A 17,119-nucleotide genomic window follows, 5' to 3' on the forward strand; every position below is an offset into this window, starting at 1 on the left:
CAAAAGCACTCAGTGAAAATGAGGAGGAATGGAGCAGATGAACAGCAAAGAGAAGCCAAACATTTCCTCTCTCCCTTTCCTAATGAGGATTCTCTTGATGAAGAAAAAAAGGAAAGAAAAACTGAATTGAGACATCTGTTCTGGCAACCGTCTATTCAGACGAGAGATGAAAAGACAGCACTTGTTTTGTGATGTGAAGGGGAGGGTGGGCGGAGAAAGGAAGCAAAAGTAGGCAGTTGGCTTTCTTAAATAACTTTTTTTTTTATTGCATGTGTCTATAAACAATCAATACAGTCTAAAGCAATGAACTACATGTTTTAAATTATCATCTCTTAGTAGCATCACAAGAAGCAAGATATGAAGTATTTACAATGGAAGACACAGCAAGTTATAAGCCAGGGCCCATATCGTAACCTTTAGATGCTGAATTAAAAACTCAACTGGAAACATTATTATTCAAATGCAAAAACACTGCTGAAAACACCAATAGGCTCCATTAGCAAAAACTAACAAACAAACAAGAACTTTCCATTTCAAATTGGCAGAAAACAATGTACAAACAGCAAAAATCTGGTTTTAAGGTTTAACAAACATTATTAACATATAGTATTTATACATTTGGTACCTCTTTGTAAACTAATTTTAAAAAAATGTAAATATTGCATATATGCCATTTGTATTGTACCTAAGTAGCAATAATTAACTATGTCAAGTATTAATTAAACGATTTATCTTAAGTCTTTTTCTGAATTACAGCATTAGAAAATGTCCTCATAGTGGCATCTATTTCACAACACTATCCCATGACAGTTGAAAAAAAAGAGAAGAAATCAAGGCCAAACCATGTTGTTTAGCATATAACTTAATTAGTGCTTCTGTTGTTTCAGGGAATTCACTCAAATACATAATATGTACAGTACAAACAGCATAAGTTATTTCAACTTTAACTTAAAATCTCTCCACAACAAAGTTTCAGCTTTCGCTTTGATGTAATTCTCTGTATTATTACACTATTTACAGTATACAGGCAAACATTGATGTACCAGTGATGAATGAATAGATATTTGTCCTGCTTGGTTTTGTCTCATTCTGTTTTTGCAGTTTTCATTTTGTGTACCTCTGCGTGTTTCACTATTGTCGGTGTGGTCATTGTAGTTGTTGTGGTGTTGGGTTGCGTGCTCTCAACCTCAGAGCACAGCATATACTACATTCAAAAGTGTCTTGTGTTACAATCTAGGAAGTTTGTAAGTGCAAGACCGTGCATTAGCTCCGATGTGTACCGCCAAGCTCGCTCTCGGCTGAGAGCGTTAGCGATCAAGCTGTCGAAAAGGCTCACTGAATAACCAGACACACTGTGATATAACAGGTAGAATTCTCAGCACTGCACTTGCCAGCCAATTGGCTCTCCTGACAGAGCATTGCTGAGGCAACTGGGTGAGAGAAACGTCAAACAAGAGATCCTGTGCTCTCCAGTCACTATTGAAATAAGGTTAACAGACATTCTGTTGGCCATGTTGCGGTCCCTGCACTGAGGGGGTTGTCTTTCCCTGCAGCATGTATTTGTTGGGGGGGGGGGGGGGGGGGTGGTTAGTGGATAGCTCAAAAGGTAAAGTGTATAAAATGCCAAGGCTTTGTGTGAGTGGTCAGGTTGGGTTTGGGGGACACATTGCTGTGTTTGCGTATACATGAGTGTATGCATGCATGCATGATGCAATGTCAAGTACCCCTCCTCCGCGCTCGTACCGTCATTCTTCTTTGTGTGTATGAAAACAGTACACGTCATCCACACCTCAGCGATAATAATAAATATATTACTCTGGATCTCTAGTACATATATTCTGTCATAAATGTAGGGTGTGAACAGTAGGAACTTAATCTCAGAGAGGACATCTCTCTCCTACTGCTCTGGCAAAACATTCGGTCTCTATGACGATCGGTTACGTCTTTGATATACTGCGTGTTCATAGGTCCAAACTAAACAAAATGCTCCATCAGCCAAGGGGCTGATGGCTTGAGTAAGGCTTTGGATTGGCGGTTTACAAAAACATTCACCTCTGAAAATAAATAGATTATTTCATATATATTTCTGCTGCGTAAATGGGTATTAACCTGGTTGTTTTGCTTTGAGGTAGGGTTTTTTTCTTTTTCTTTTGTAAGCAATTGTTAACGTGGGTTGTTATGTTAAGTTCATAAATGCCTCCTCTTTTTGCAGTACAATCTGTGGTACATATTGACACACACACAGACACACATTTCACTAGTTCCACACATACACAGTAAATAAATAAATATATATGTAATTCGTATGTGTGTGAAAACTTTCGACTGTGCGCGTGTGTGTGTGTGTGTGTGTGTGTGTGTTTATGTGTGTGAAGGTTGTGTAACGCATCTTCGCCAGGTTTGGTTCACAGGTTTTAAGGTGAGGGTTTACTGGCCCTGTCAGCTAAAAGCTAAACGAAAACCAATGGAAAGTGTAAGAATGATAACGATAATATAATAATAATAATAGTGTTGAAATATATATATTTTTAGGCCCTAGGTACACAGATAAATAGTTCTCTAACTGTAAGAGTCTGTGTTCTCATTAAGTCGTCTGATACAGCAGCAGTGGCGGTGGTGCCTGAATGTTTGGGTGCCGAGGACGAAAGGGAGGGAAGATTTGGGGGAAGGGTCAAGTGTCCGTGTTGCCATGACGATGGCAGTCCCTGTGACCCCTGGAGGGGGGGCTGAGGTCAAAGGTCGTCTGCTGCAGCACATGGTCCAGCTGTCAGCGTGGCAACCTCATCACTAAGGCTGCAGCCGTGATCCCTCTTGTTCACAGGAAAGAGAGCCAGAGCGAGAGCGAGAGAGAGAGAGCGAGAGCGAGAGCGAGAGACAAAGACAGAGACAGAGACAGAGAGAGAGAGACAGAGAGATGTTCAGCCTTCAGTCTGAAAAAGAAAAGAACAAGAGTGCGTATGTTAGTCATGTGATCCACATAGAAAACATAGAAACACGAAAGGGCATATATTAAATGTTTTCCTCATCCTTTCCCTCCTTTCAAGTGTGTGTGTGTGTATATGAGAGAGAGAGAGAGAGAGAGAGATTTATTATGTAGGTATGGGTGTCAGGGGGAGGGTAAGGTCAAATGGTGTACCCCCCACTCTGTTACCAAGTAAGGAATAAGTGCTCTTCTGCAAAGGACCTGGTGTGTGTGTGTGTGTGTGTGTGTGTGTGTGTGTGTGTGTGTGTGTGTGTGTGTGTGTGTGTGTGTGTGTGTGTGTGTGTGTGTGTTTCTCAGCTGGTGGACACTGAAGTGGCAGGTGCTTTCACTGCAGGGGAAAAACAGACTGGCATTTAGCACTATGCAGCTGACGGAGTGCAGTCTCCAATGACAGCAGAGACGGTAACAACAACACACACACACAGTCATCTCCCTATACACACACAACCCTATGCGGACACACACACACACACACACACACACACACACACACACACACACACACACACACACACACAGGTCTCCTCGCACTTCTATTGAGAAATGTAGACCTTGAGTTAGTTAGTACTGACTGAAGCTCAAAACGCAGGTCTCCCCTGCCCAAATGTGCATTCCGTCTCAGCTCACTGGTACAAATCTGCTCGAATTCCCGGGAAAGACATAAATCTTGTGGATTGCAGCTTTAAAGCCTAGTTCAGAACAAAGTTTTGCGCTGTATACCGACATGATGGTGTCGGGCGACGAAAATAGCTGACCTACAAGCTCACAACGCAACGCAGGTTTTCAGCGCGTGACCCCGTCGTATGACGGAGCATTCACTTAAGCACTGGACCGTTGTGGTGTGGTCTAAATTTCCCTTTACACTCAGGGTTTTACCGTGTGTACACACATGCACAATGGCAGACGCAGTGTATCCTCAAGCCCTCACATGAACCCTGCGTTGAGAGTCTCGGTGGAAAGCTGTACTGACCCTTGGCCCTGTGTGCTTGTTTGTGAGGTTTCATTTGCATGCAGCCCTCAAACGGCAGCGGAAGTCTCAGCTAACACGCGCTGCCTATCGGTGGCTGAGCCTTTCTTCCCCTCGCCGCTCCCCTCTCGCCTCTCCTTTCCAGGCAGAGAACAAGAGACGTTTTCACTGGGCTGGATGTGGATCGTCATTCTCTTAAACAAACCCCTCGATTCACAGTCCTCACCACACACACACACGGGTGCACAAACACACACACGCACGCACATATGTCTGTTCTCCCTTTCTCTACGACCCCTACTTCCCACACACACACGATTGAGCATCAAAATCAAAAAGGAGAATAGTATACAGTATTGCTCCTTGAGAATGTGCAAATGTAAACAAATAGACTTTGACAGGTCAATTTGGTCACATTTGCACATTCTCAGGGTTAAACTAACACTTTTTATTTTACTTGTATACCAATGTGTGAGACATCAGACGGGACAAGAAGGGGAGGGGATGAAGTCAATTCTACTAACGTACGAACCGGCATGCACATGCAGACACACACCCACCCACCGACCCACACACCCACACACACACACACAGACTGGTTGGCGTCTTCATTAGCCTGCTAATCACATCACATCAAACAGACTGACCCAGTTCTATAGATGCCCAGGGGTGTCGACACCCAAAATGTGGGAGCAGTTGTTGTAACAATAGGACATCACTGACTGGGCGAGCTGGGAAAAGGGTCTGTCTCCTCAATGAGAGAGAGAGAGAGAGAGAGAGACAGAGACAGAGAGACAGACAGAGAGACAGACAGACAGACACAAACAGAGGGGGTGGTGGTGGAAAACCAGAGTAACAGAATCAACCTGACAGAGAGGAACGGGAATGTGGTGAGATCATGGGACCAGCCGTCCATAACGATGCGTGTGTGACTGCGTGTGTGTGTGACTGCGTGTGTGTGTGTGTGTGTCAGGGCTGGTCTGAGCCAGTCAGATGCCTGTAGATGCAGACACTTGGGTGAGAATCACTGAGAGCTGCCGGGAACCAAAGTTGAATCACTTCACTAAATAGGACAGGTTGACATGCACACACACACACACAAGGGTAGAACCAACTTTCTCCAGCTTTTCTTTCAGTAGAGACTCAGCTGATACCTCCCATTGCTTGCGCGCACACACACACACACACACACACACACACACACACACACACACACACACACACACACACACACACACACACACACACACACACACACACACACACACACACACACACACACACACACACACACACACACACACACACACACACACACACACACACACACACACACACACACACACACGCTGATTGGAGAGGGGGCTGCAAGAGAAGGGGGGCAGAGGGCCAGGGTTTGAACCCACTGGCCCCTACCCAGCCCTCCCCCACCCCCCTGTGGCACCCCCCGGCGCCCCTGTCCTGTCCCCAAGCACACCCTGGCTCCTTTCATTATTTATTTAGTTCTCACAGGCTAAATTTAGCCCTGCTCCACTCATGCTTGGGACACACACACAGGCATGTATTTAGTATAGGCAAAAGTACTGTCCGAGTGCTTGAGAAGCAGGTTCAACGTGTCCCTGTGTCTGTCGCCAGCTGTTGGAGCTCAGTCGTGGGCAGACAAGACCGTATACGTAGGTCTTTGCAGGGAAAGTGGGCAGCAGGCTCCTCTGGAGCCCCCCCCCCCCCCCCGCCCTCCCCCGCACGCGCACGTTCAACCTCTTTAAACAGTGCCACCATCACCACAGCTCATTGTGTTTTCTGACACGGAAAAATCCTCAGTTTTAATCTAACTCTATAGAGAGTCTAAACTTTGTTGTACGACAGCGCAAAAATGGCAGATATACAAGTTCACAAAGTGTTGCGGATGCGACGTGTTGTGCGCCATTTTTGGTTCACGATACCGTCGTACAACAATGTATGAATCAAACTTAACTCTTTGAATTAAAAGATTTTATACTGGGTATGCAGGGAGGATTTTTGCATGTGGGCAAACGGAATAAAGCATGGATATGAGATGGGTTTGTTTTTGATCGTTTGTTACACAGGAAAGCAGGCAGCAGCAGGGCACAGAGCAGTTTGGTTTATATTCTTGTTGTCGTCTCCGCTCCCCCCTGACCTACAGCACTGTTGTTGCCGCTGCAAAAACACTAGGCTACCTCTCTGTGACCTCTGACCCCTCACACTACTTCCCGAATCCTGAACAACAACAACCTTTAAAATATGAGTAGCACACTCACACGCACACCAACACACACCCACAGACAGACAGACAGATAAGACAGATAACACACACACACACACACACACACACACAAGCACACACACACATCAGGTCATGGGCTGTTAACCACTTAACCCCTATATAATGTGTCATATGACGAATAGCTAAAATAGTCAATCTACGCCAGATTAAAGTGGTTAAATCATTAGACTACTTGTCAAGACATTTTGCCATTATAATTCTGATTGTATCAATTCATTACAGCACATTAAATTATTCTAACTCTCTCTACACACATTGTCTCACCGGTTGGCGGGTGACAAAATCTCTTAACCACTTTCAACTTGGCGTCCCTATTTTGGGCATGGTATTATAGGTGAAATATTTCAAATATCATATTTCTTTTTAATCTTTAAAAAATTTCAATCATTTTCAAAACATTGCAAAAATATCACATCTACAAGGCAAGCTTAAAATATGTACCATTGTAGACTATTTTCCACTATTCCTCGTACGAATTCAGAATATAGGGCTTAAGTGATTAAAGAGATCCCCACACCAAATTCTATTCTGTAATTACCAAGGCACATGTGCACACAGTTCCGTAAATTGAATGTTTTCCCTTGTGCAGTGCCTGGGGCCAGTACAGAAGCCACACCACCAAAGAGGAGAGGGGACAGAGAAGAGTGCAGGGTGTTTACAATGTTATGAACCAAATCCGTTGGAGGTTGTGACTGCAATGATTCTGAGAAGTCAGGAAAACAGGCACAGAGTGAGCTCATTAAGGTTGTGTGCATAATGTGTGTCCCGTGTGTGCATACTGCACATGCACACGTCGGCGTGGACTATCGCCACACGCACACGCTCTTCTTCCAACTCTAAACAAAGCAAGCAGCTCAACAATGTCTAATCCTGAAGTGAATGTAATCCTCCTTACCTCCCAGCTAAATGGAGGCTAGAGTGGGTTGAGTGAGTTTTTATCTAGCGCTGGAACATCCCGCCCTACTTTACTCAAAGGGTTATGTATCAGACTGTCAGCAGCAGGTGGGGGTGGGAGCACGAGACAGGTGAGGACGGAGAAGACACATTCTCCATGTCATCAAATAAGAGCTATGAGGTACAGCTCTGGAGATTCATGATTGAACAGCTTTCATAACCACTTCCACACTTCAGCAGTAAATCCTGTCATATGGGCGCTAGTTAATTAGTTGTTAGTAGTCTGTTAATTCAGTTAGCAAACTGTTCGTGAGAGCAATAAGGGTAGAACTCTACCAGGCAGGACACAGTAGTGGGTTGCACTAATGAGCTAGCCAATTAGCTAATTGTAAAATGCATTGTTGGAACAACCTCATACGTGTCCTCAAAGCCAATCAGAAAACAGTGTTCCATGGTCTTGCGGCTTCTCGTTCTCCCTAAGATAGCAGGAAGTATGCAGGGCTCAAATTCACCAGCACCAGCAAATCACACCATTTTAGGAAAACAGAAACCAATACTAGAGAGGACATGAGGGTGGGGATGAGAGGGTTGGAACAGTGGGGGGGGGGGGGGGGGATTTGGCTTCTTGTCCCCCCCAGCACCCCCCCCCCCCCTTTCGCCTCTCTCCCTGTTGTTGTGGCAGATGGTGGCTAGTCATTAGCGTATTGTCACTCCCCTCTGAAGGGCCAGATAACCAGTGAGCACTGCTTGGCGGGGCAGGTGCAAGACCCAAGCCCCCCAACCCCCCACCCCCACCATCTGCTGAGGGCCACGCACACACACATACACACAAACACAGAGGTGTGTGGAGACAGAGACAGAAGGGGGTGGGGGCGGGGGGGTCAGTCTGGGCACCAAAATGAAAACGTGGAGAGAGTGAGTCAGTCCTCTCTCCTGTCTGAACCCAAACACCTGACTGCTACTTAATGAATGAGAAGAAAACAAACATATAGGGAAAAGGGAGAGAAGGCAGCCGGACTAGGCGGGGGGTCAGGGTGGGGTGCCAGGGGTTCAAAGGATGATAAGGAAGAACTGAAGAAGTTTATAGTGGGGAAAGGAAAGGGGGGAAACAAGAACATGTGAGGTGACAGAGAGAAAGAGAGACTGCAGGCTGAAGATAAGACCGAGACAGCTAAAGGAAGGAGAAAGTGTAAAAGAGAGATAAGTTACAGAAATAGCAGGCAGCGCACCCGCCATTTGCACATCACACACAAACACAAACACAAACACAATCACACACACACAAACACAAACACAATCACACACACACACACACAGTTGGTTCAAAGGTCAAGTAACTGACTTTGGTGGCAGGGAGAGGGCACGTGCTTTGAAAGTTAAACAGCGAGCAGGGCCATTCAGTCCCCCGCCCTGCCCAACCCCCCAAACCCCCAAACCCCCACCCCACCCACTGGCCTGACCACTCCCCTCTCACATCTCGCACGTCTGACCAGCAAACCCAAACAACAGCGTAACCCATCGGGCTGACGCGTCAGTGAACCAATAATCTGCTAACTCTCTGACTAAACGGATGTGTGCTTCCACATTCGTGGTGTTTGTTAAAGGAGCAGCATATCCTCTTGGCCAGATCCCTACTTGTGCAAACACACACACACACACACACACACTGACAATTAAGGAGGCCAACTACATTCTGAGAATTTGAATTCCTATTCCACCCATTTTAAATTAATGGGAGTGTATGGAATGTCGACTTATGGTTCACCGAGTGGTGCCGAGGAGAGAATGTGGAAAAGCCGGTCATCTCAAATAGTAAACACAGGCCCACACACATACTACACCAACCCTCTATCGCTAACACACACACACACACACACACACACACACACACACACACACACACACACACACACACACACACACACACACACACACACACACACACACACACACACACACACACACACACACACACACACACACACACACACACACACACACACACACACACTAAACCTCTCAGTAGTCAGTATTTTGTTTAGCACATCCGTGATTGGCTGCACAGCATTCCTGATCAGGGCACAGTATAGGGGTGTTCCGGAAGTAGGCTAGTTGTTTTCACTTGGGCTTTGTTTTCCAGGAATGCCGTAAATAACCTAAACAACCCAGCTGACTACAACCGACTCTTACTGCAGCAACACTCAGCTCTCTGTTTCTCTCACTGCCTCTGTTTTCTTTCTGTCTTTCTCCCTTCCTCCGCCTCCTACATTCCTCCCCCTCACTCTCTCCCTCCCTCCCTTCAAGCCAGCGACTCAGTGGTCTATTTTGTCACGATACTGAAAAACAAAACAACACGTCATCCCTCCTTTTTCTCATCTACTTCTCCTCTCCCGCTGCGCTGTATTCATACTTCTCTAGTTCAGTAGCCGGTGGAAAGGTTCCAAAGCTAAACTTCTATCTGCTGTTGGTAACATTGTAATTACAAAATATACACCTTGTCCTCTGCAATACAGAGAGCCCAGACAAAACCAAAGGGTGGAACCAACAAGAGGTAGTTAACAGCAGGTGGTGTGTGTGTGTGTGTGTGTGTGTGTGTGAGAGAGAGAGTCTACGTCAGAGATGTGTTAACAAAAAACAACATGTGCATGTACACTCATGTGTACTAGTGTTTTGTAAAGTTCCTGGCAGTGAAAGAAGTAGCCTGCCACCCACCCCCACCACCCCACCAGGTTAGGAAAAACAAGTGAGCATTCACCTCTCCCAGCAACCTTTGCACACTGCCTGCATTCCTGTCCTGAAACCCAGTACCTGACAACTGATAAACAACTGACTCACTTGTTTTTCTGGGGAACCCGATGACTGCAACAAACCCTCACACAGCATGAGAGCCAAAAGAAACACACAAAAGGGGATGGGGGGTAACTTAGCTGTGAAAACCCACGAGCGGCAATTAAACTCTTAGATTTCGCCATCAGAAGAACACTGACTCACGATAATCTCCCATACAATGTATTTTCCTTTCAAACAACAGCAACTTCTGACATGCCTCTGTTGAGACACACCGCCCTGTAAAATAATCCCTGTCATTTACGGGAATCTTGAAAAGCCATTGATGCAACAGCGCACAGAATCAGGTGAAAGGTAATGTTTTGATGCACACAATTCCCCCTCTCATGGAGACAACTTTTCATGAAAGAGCATTTCGCAATAGCTAATGTTTTCTTTGGCACATCAATGATCATCCCAAAAACAACACTCCCTGAACCATTAGCTAACAATAATATAATAAAAAAAAACCTGGTCACAACAAGCCCTAAATTGTACGCATCAGTAAAGAAAAAGCATGCGTCACTTTGGATGTTTTTTAGCAGCCTACTGACGTGTAAAGAGAACTGCGTCACAGAGAGCAGCACAACCAGAGCACCACCATTCACAGATCTAGTATTTATAGTTCACAACATTGCTTATAGCCTTGAGGTTGTCGATGTACCATGGGTGTGACGAGTAAGTGACTAATCCTATCTAAACATCACAGCCAACACCCAATAGATGTGCATTATACCTCATTTGCCAGGGCTAATGTATCAACATGTGCAGCATTTCACAAACACTACTATGTTGTTAAGAAAATACAGCAAGACTGTTATTTCCCTGTTAGTATGAAAACTGATCCTACTGAAATGACATTGTTATTGTTTTGCATAACTGTTGCATAACACTGTAATGTCAATGGAAGAATGATTATGATCAGTGTTGTCAGTGTCACTTCTAATTAGAAGATGAGTGATGAGTACTATCAATAAATAAATAATGTGATAACGGCAACACAGGAAATGACAAGCTCTCATCCTATCCAGCACAATAATGTGCGGAACAGAAAAGTGACTTGCATTCACTCGTTGAGTTTACAGTTAGTAGGCTACAGCATGACACACGCGACAGGCTGTAACAGTCTCACACAGGTATAAAATGGATCAGTGTAGCGCTGCAGCAGCATGTTAATCATATTCTCTGAATTTCTCTGAAATACATTCATAGTAATTTACTTCGAAAATAAAGCTTGAAGCAGCTTAGCAACGGGTATCTCTGCAGAATACATTAAGCCTGTCCCTGTAGTCAAGCCCCAATTGCACTCCCTCAATGAATGAAAAACTTGAATGAGTATGCAAATGGTGTGAGAAATGTTCTTTTTTTAACCAGGCTCACCTTTCACAGCAGTTGCAGTCTCCTTGAAGCCCATGCTGGCATAAGGGCTGGCATTAAAGCCATTCATGCCCCCCTTACAACCACAAGGCGTCTTGAATCTCAACAGTCCCTCACAGCCCCCTAAACTGCATCCTCCTAGGCTTCCTTCCATCAGGTTTAAGGCAATGTAGTTAAGTCCATTCTGGTAACCTGCCGAGGTCTCTCTGCACATGGGGCTGCTGCTGCCGTACTCCTCGTCTGATCCTTCCGAGCTCCGCACAGGGCGGGACACGTTCTCCACTGAGGCAGAGCTGTGCCGTTTGGCATCGTGGGCAAAAGATGGACACACAGGCGTGACAGTGGTGGTGGAGGAGAAGGTCTCTGAGCTGTGGCGTCGCCGCCCCTGTGGGTCTGCCCGGATCACCTTGGCCCCTCTGTCGGGATCCACGGCGGGGATAGACAACGAGGGTCCCCCCAGGAGGAAGGACTCCACCGGCACAGGGGGTACAGCCCCCACGAGATCAGCCTCCAGGCTGAGTCTCTGGACACAGGCAGTGGGGCTGTCGGTGGTGCATAGAGGGGGCAGAGGGGCAGGAGGGCTGAAGGTCATCTCCGTGTAGTCATCTTTCACTGGGCCAGATGAACGCACAGGGCTCACCTGCCGTTGGAGGAGATATTCCTCTGCCATCACCCTCTCCTCCTCCTCTCCTTCTGTGCTTTTCTCCTCACCCTCCCCCACTCCATGCATGTCTTGATGTGGGTCTGGTTGGCTGGGATGAGCCGGTGCCCCCGATGTGTGGTTCAGGAGCCCGGTGGAGGAGGGGGAACCCCCAACCTGGTGTGAGCCATGGTGACCCGCAGGGCTGACGTTGACGTTGACATAGTCAGAGAGTGGCGGTGACACAGCACACAAGCTCAGCGAGGTGTCTGGGCACTCCATGGCCACAGAAGTGGGCGGGTAGCGGGTGGTGTTGCTAAAGTCTATATTGATGTATTCTCCCGGGCTGCGGGGCTCTGAGGGGAGCGGGTGTTCACTCATGCACGGTAAGGTTCTGAGGGACTCCAGAGCCAGCCGGGTGGGCCGATTTGCCCGAGCCCGATGGACCAGGCCACCCTTCTCCATTCTGAGGGGAGAAAGGGCGGAAGAATGGGTGCTGGGGGACCACGGTGAGCTGCCAGACACAGACCTTCCTGGGGAGATTGGACAGTAGTTTGACTCTTCCTCTATTCGTTGACGCTGTAAACTCATCACCACATACTGATCGGTGTCTGTTGCTGGCCCACTGCGCTGAGCGTGGGCTTTGAGAGAGCGAGGCAAAGAGCTGTATGTGTAAGGCTGTCTGTGATGTGACAGGGGATGAGGATCTCCTCCCAGAGGGTTGAGCAAGCAGTCCGGGGGTGTGAGGGATACCAGAGGGTCTACAGGGGACATGTTCAAATACTCTCCATTGGTGAGCTTCCCGTCAGTACTTTCCACTGACATTTTGGCTCCGCACCACATGCGCATGTAGCCGCTGTCCTCGAGAGACAAACTCCCGGGGGAGTCTGTGCGTGGGCCCGGCCCTGCTGGAGAAGGGTGTGAGCGGGGGTTGATGATCTGCTTGGGGGCAGAGACGCACATGGGGCTCATGGGCATGTAGGCATCAACCTTGGACCAAGCTGTCTGGGTTGTCACACCTGGCATCATGGGCATGTAGCCACTGCCTCCTTGTTGACAATTAGAGCCAATTTCCACATCCCCATAATCCTCAGGATAGGTCGCTTTCGGGGAGGCTGTGTGTGACCTGCGAGAAGACTGGCTTCCGCTGGTGTAGGTGGCCTTCATGAGCGTGTATTCATCCAGTGAGGCAGAAGACACTTGAGAAGGGACCCTCTGCTGGCGAGGGGTGGTGAGGGAATATGTGCGCTTTCGATAGGCCTTGTCTAATTCCGGTAAGCGCCGGTAGCCATTCTGATTCTGGCGTTCCATCACCATGTAGCCATGGAGGTCACTGCCATCTTGAGAGGGGGGGGTGTCGGCATTTAGAGATTCAGGTGTGTTGCTGCGGAGGGTGAGAGTTAGCCGGAGGTCCCGTGCCTCGGCGGGGCTGGAGCTGTACTCGTCACACGAAATGAAACCTAAGTCACTTGGGGAGCCCGAAAAGGAGGCACTGCAACTGGAGGGCCGCGGAACGCTGCTCTCTGGGCAAGAGGACAGGCTGACTGGGCTGGGGGAGGCCAAAGGTGGGGAGTGAGACACAGGCATGGACATGGACTTACTATGCTGGAGGGAAGAACATTCAAATGTCCGGCATGGGCGAGCTGTAATAGTGTTAGATCTGGTCAAGAGGGTCCTATGGACCCCGGGGCTAAGCGGGCTCCTATTCACTGACATGGGGCGTGTCATAGTGCCATCTCCCTCACTGGCCGTGCGTATCCGACAGGACGTAAATTTGCTCACGGGAGACGCAGCCATGCTGTCGGTGCGCGACCGCCGGAGCAAGCCCGTCTGACTGGGGGGCAGATGGTTGAGGTGCCTCCGGGTGGGCACAGAAATAGGGTTGGTGCCGGATGACTGGCTCTTGCTGCGCGGACGGAATTCCGACAGCTCCTTCATGGCTTTCATGCCTTCTAGAATAGTTTCGTGGATGTTTTGTGCCACCACAGAATCATCAGCCTGCATCCAAAGCTCCCCGGGACCCGTGGCCGCCGATCGACCAACCTCGATGAAGAAGAAGCTGTCAGAGTGGCCGCACCTCCGAATATTCATCAGCTGTAAGCTGACGGAGGCAACCTCCGTGTTTAGCTTTACGAAGCTGATCGTCCGACTGGAGAGGCAAAGCCTGTACACCCCGGTTAAATTTCTGCTTTGCCCGAGCCCTTTGGATTTCAGGTTCACCTGCCATACCTCCTTGTACGCTGCGGTGACCGGCGTGATCATGCCGTAGCTCGACTCGTCGAACCCCACGAGCGAGGACGCTGAATTAGATGCCGAGCCGTCGTAGACTTTCCCCTCGCTCATTAAATCCGTCAGAACTCCGTACCAGTTCTCCTGCTCCTGCTCGTTTTCCGCCGCCACGGCAAAATACTCGTCCTTGGTATAAAGGGCGATGAGGTATTTGTGTTTCGCGTCCGCTCTCTTGTTGATATTGAGGCAGCAGTCCAGAGGAATAACTCTCTTCGCGGCCGATTTGTTTTTCCATTTCTTCTCGCTCTCGTAGTATTCCAGCCGGGCGGGGAAGCCCTCGCTCGGCTCCTTTAACACGAAGAAACGCTTGTGTCCGTGCTTCTGCTTCTTCAGATATCCACACTTCTTGATGTTGTTGTTGTTAATGTTCGCATTGCTGGAAACCAAGTGTCCTCCCGTGTTAGGCGGACTCGCCATTCTATCGTCCTTCACAAACAAATGTTGGCTTTCCTTGAGTTTTAATTCGTCGCTCAATGTTTAGTTTAGTCCGTATCGCCGCGCGGCTCTTTTAGTCCCTGAGCCGCCGGTTGTGCGTTCGTCTTCCCCTGCAGTTGAGCAGTAAATAACACATGTCTCCTGGTGACCGGAGTGAGGAGGGAAAACAACATGTGACGTTCTACACATCCAGCTTTGGTTACAAAAAGAAGGGGAAAGAAAAAAATACACACGCCGACAGTGGGCGGTGCGCGCTGAGCTCATTGGGCTTATTGGTGGAAAGGAGTGAATGCTAGTGAAATGGAGAGAGAGAAAGCCCTCCCACCATCCACTCTGCCCTCTTCCGACTCACTGGCGTGTAGACAGCATTTATAAGCCTGTTTCTAGAACTTTATGTAGCAAATAGAGCATTTATTGAAGTAGCCAGGCAAAAATAATTTTGTTTTACGCGAGGCGAATACGACATTGACCATGAATATGAGGTAATCGAGCACACTTTTGTGTAAGTGTACACAAAGACAAAAACAAGTCTACTAGCCTACTACTACTACTACTAGTATTATTATTACTACTATTATTAGGCTGCTGCTGCTACTGCTACTACTACTACTATTACTACTATTAGGCTACTACTTCAATAATAATGATAATAATAATAGCCTAATAATAATAATAATAATAGTATTAATAATAATGGCCTAATAATAATTCTGTTGTCTATTCACTTCTAGAGTTTATTTGAGATATTTGAGATGAGATAATAGAATAACCTGCCCGCAGTAGTAGGCTAAATGTCCATTAACTGCGGCGAACAGCATGACGTTTAGCACAACAACAAGAGGGGGAGGCTGTTCCTCTTTCCAACTTCAGAGGTAAACAACCACCTTCATGAGCCTGTCTGCCGCTCTGTCTGTCACACGTTGGAGGAGCGCCTCTGCTGCGTATCAGTGTTGCCAGAATCTCAGAGAGAAACAAGCAACCAGGTCTATGAAAAGAAAACAAACCCAAAAGAAGCGACTACGCCACATGAGCACTATGTAACATAGTCTATGTTACATTGGCTATTTGAATTTGAAAATAGCCGATCTACAAGCTCACAAGCTTGGAAAAAATGAGATAAATATCTGGAATATATATTTTTTTTAACATTTTAACTAGGCTACACAAATCTTGGGGGTCCCTGGGACTCCCTGGCAGAAAATATTTTCAGATGGCAGTTTGTGGACAAATATATATTAATTTAGGGTCCCTTAGAACATATTTTCAGATGGCAGTTTGAGGACAAATATATATTAATTTAGGCGGTCCTTTAAAAAATGTTTGAGAATTAGGATTTAGGAAGCTGGAAGCTCAAATAAGCAACTACACGTTAGAAACAAGCCCAAATAACCGTAACCCGCAACTAATATTTACAAGCAACTTAACATAAAAACAAGCCCAAAGTCGCTTATAATAAGCGGGCATGGCAACACTGATGTTTATGCGTCGCCCATCAGAAGAACGTAGTCCATCAATTTATTCTTCCACCATGGAGCCTCTCTGTTGCTTTTGTAGGCTGCAGTGGCGGTGCATCAAAGTGTGAATGGTAAACATCTACGGTACAAATCGGAGTCTGTTTGCTGCGTACTTTATTGCGTAACCCCTGGAGCTCCCAGGACAGCTGCAGCCAGCCACAGTGCCTCTAGCGTTTCCGACTACGTGTGTGCATTGTGCAACCTGCATGCGGATTCATCATGTGGGCTACTGTATAGCCTATAATTAGCCTATACGCATCATAAGGCCCTGTTATATATTTTTTTTAAATAGATAGATCTCTCTCTCTCTCTCTCCGAGAGCGAGAGAGAGAGAGGGGGGGGGCTATATAACAGTTTTATTCGCCTCGTATATTAAATATTTAATTAATGATATACGAAAGCCCAGTCCATCGCAGTTCTCCTCTCAGCCAAACACAGGAACTACCATGTCCATGCCCATATATGGTTGTTTGTATCAAACATCTCCGTATTTATGATGACGCAGATAATTTCTGCTGATCTCGATGCGTCAATGGCTAGCAATGTGCGTCCAGCGTGGATGAACACAATGCTGCTTCATAGCCGCGGTGGTTGATGATGATGAGCGAGCCCTGTCTGTCTGTCTGTCTGTCTGTCTGTCTGTCTGTCTGTGCTTTGCTTTCCACCCCAGAGAACATTGTTCAATTTATAGTGTCCGATAGCGAGGTGGTGCTCAGTGTTGCCAGATTTTGTGAGAGAAATAAGCAACCAGGTCTAGGAAAACAAGCCCAAAAGAAGCAACTGGCACTTAGACCATTATGCGCACTTTAAACCTATATACTGTATACATTGAAAATAGCCAATCTACAAGCTCACAACTTGTGAGCTTGTAGATCTGCTATTTTCAAAA

At 47.0% G+C, this 17,119-nt stretch overlaps 1 protein-coding gene across 1 annotated transcript; it reads right to left on the reverse strand.

Moving 5' to 3' along the window:
• Nucleotides 1-243: 243 nt before the first annotated feature.
• On the reverse strand, nt 244-14,920 carry irs2b (insulin receptor substrate 2b). The gene is made up of 2 exons (XM_080456477.1): nt 11,356-14,920; nt 244-2,930 (listed from the first exon to the last, which is right to left on the reverse strand). Exons 1-2 carry the CDS (start codon nt 14,696-14,698, stop codon nt 2,926-2,928), a joined length of 3,348 nt encoding a protein of 1,115 aa, XP_080312603.1. The 5' UTR covers nt 14,699-14,920; the 3' UTR covers nt 244-2,925.
• Between the last annotated feature and the right edge of the window lie 2,199 nt (nt 14,921-17,119).

This window comes from Gymnoscopelus braueri (genome assembly GCF_963280865.1).
Source record: "Gymnoscopelus braueri genome assembly, chromosome: 18".
NCBI classification, from domain to species: Eukaryota; Metazoa; Chordata; class Actinopteri; order Myctophiformes; family Myctophidae; genus Gymnoscopelus; species Gymnoscopelus braueri.

Bases quoted from the DNA above. Each gene is read 5' to 3' on its own strand.
- irs2b (XM_080456477.1), bottom strand. From the start codon at position 14,698: ATGGCGAGTCCGCCTAACACGGGAGGACACTTGGTTTCCAGCAATGCG.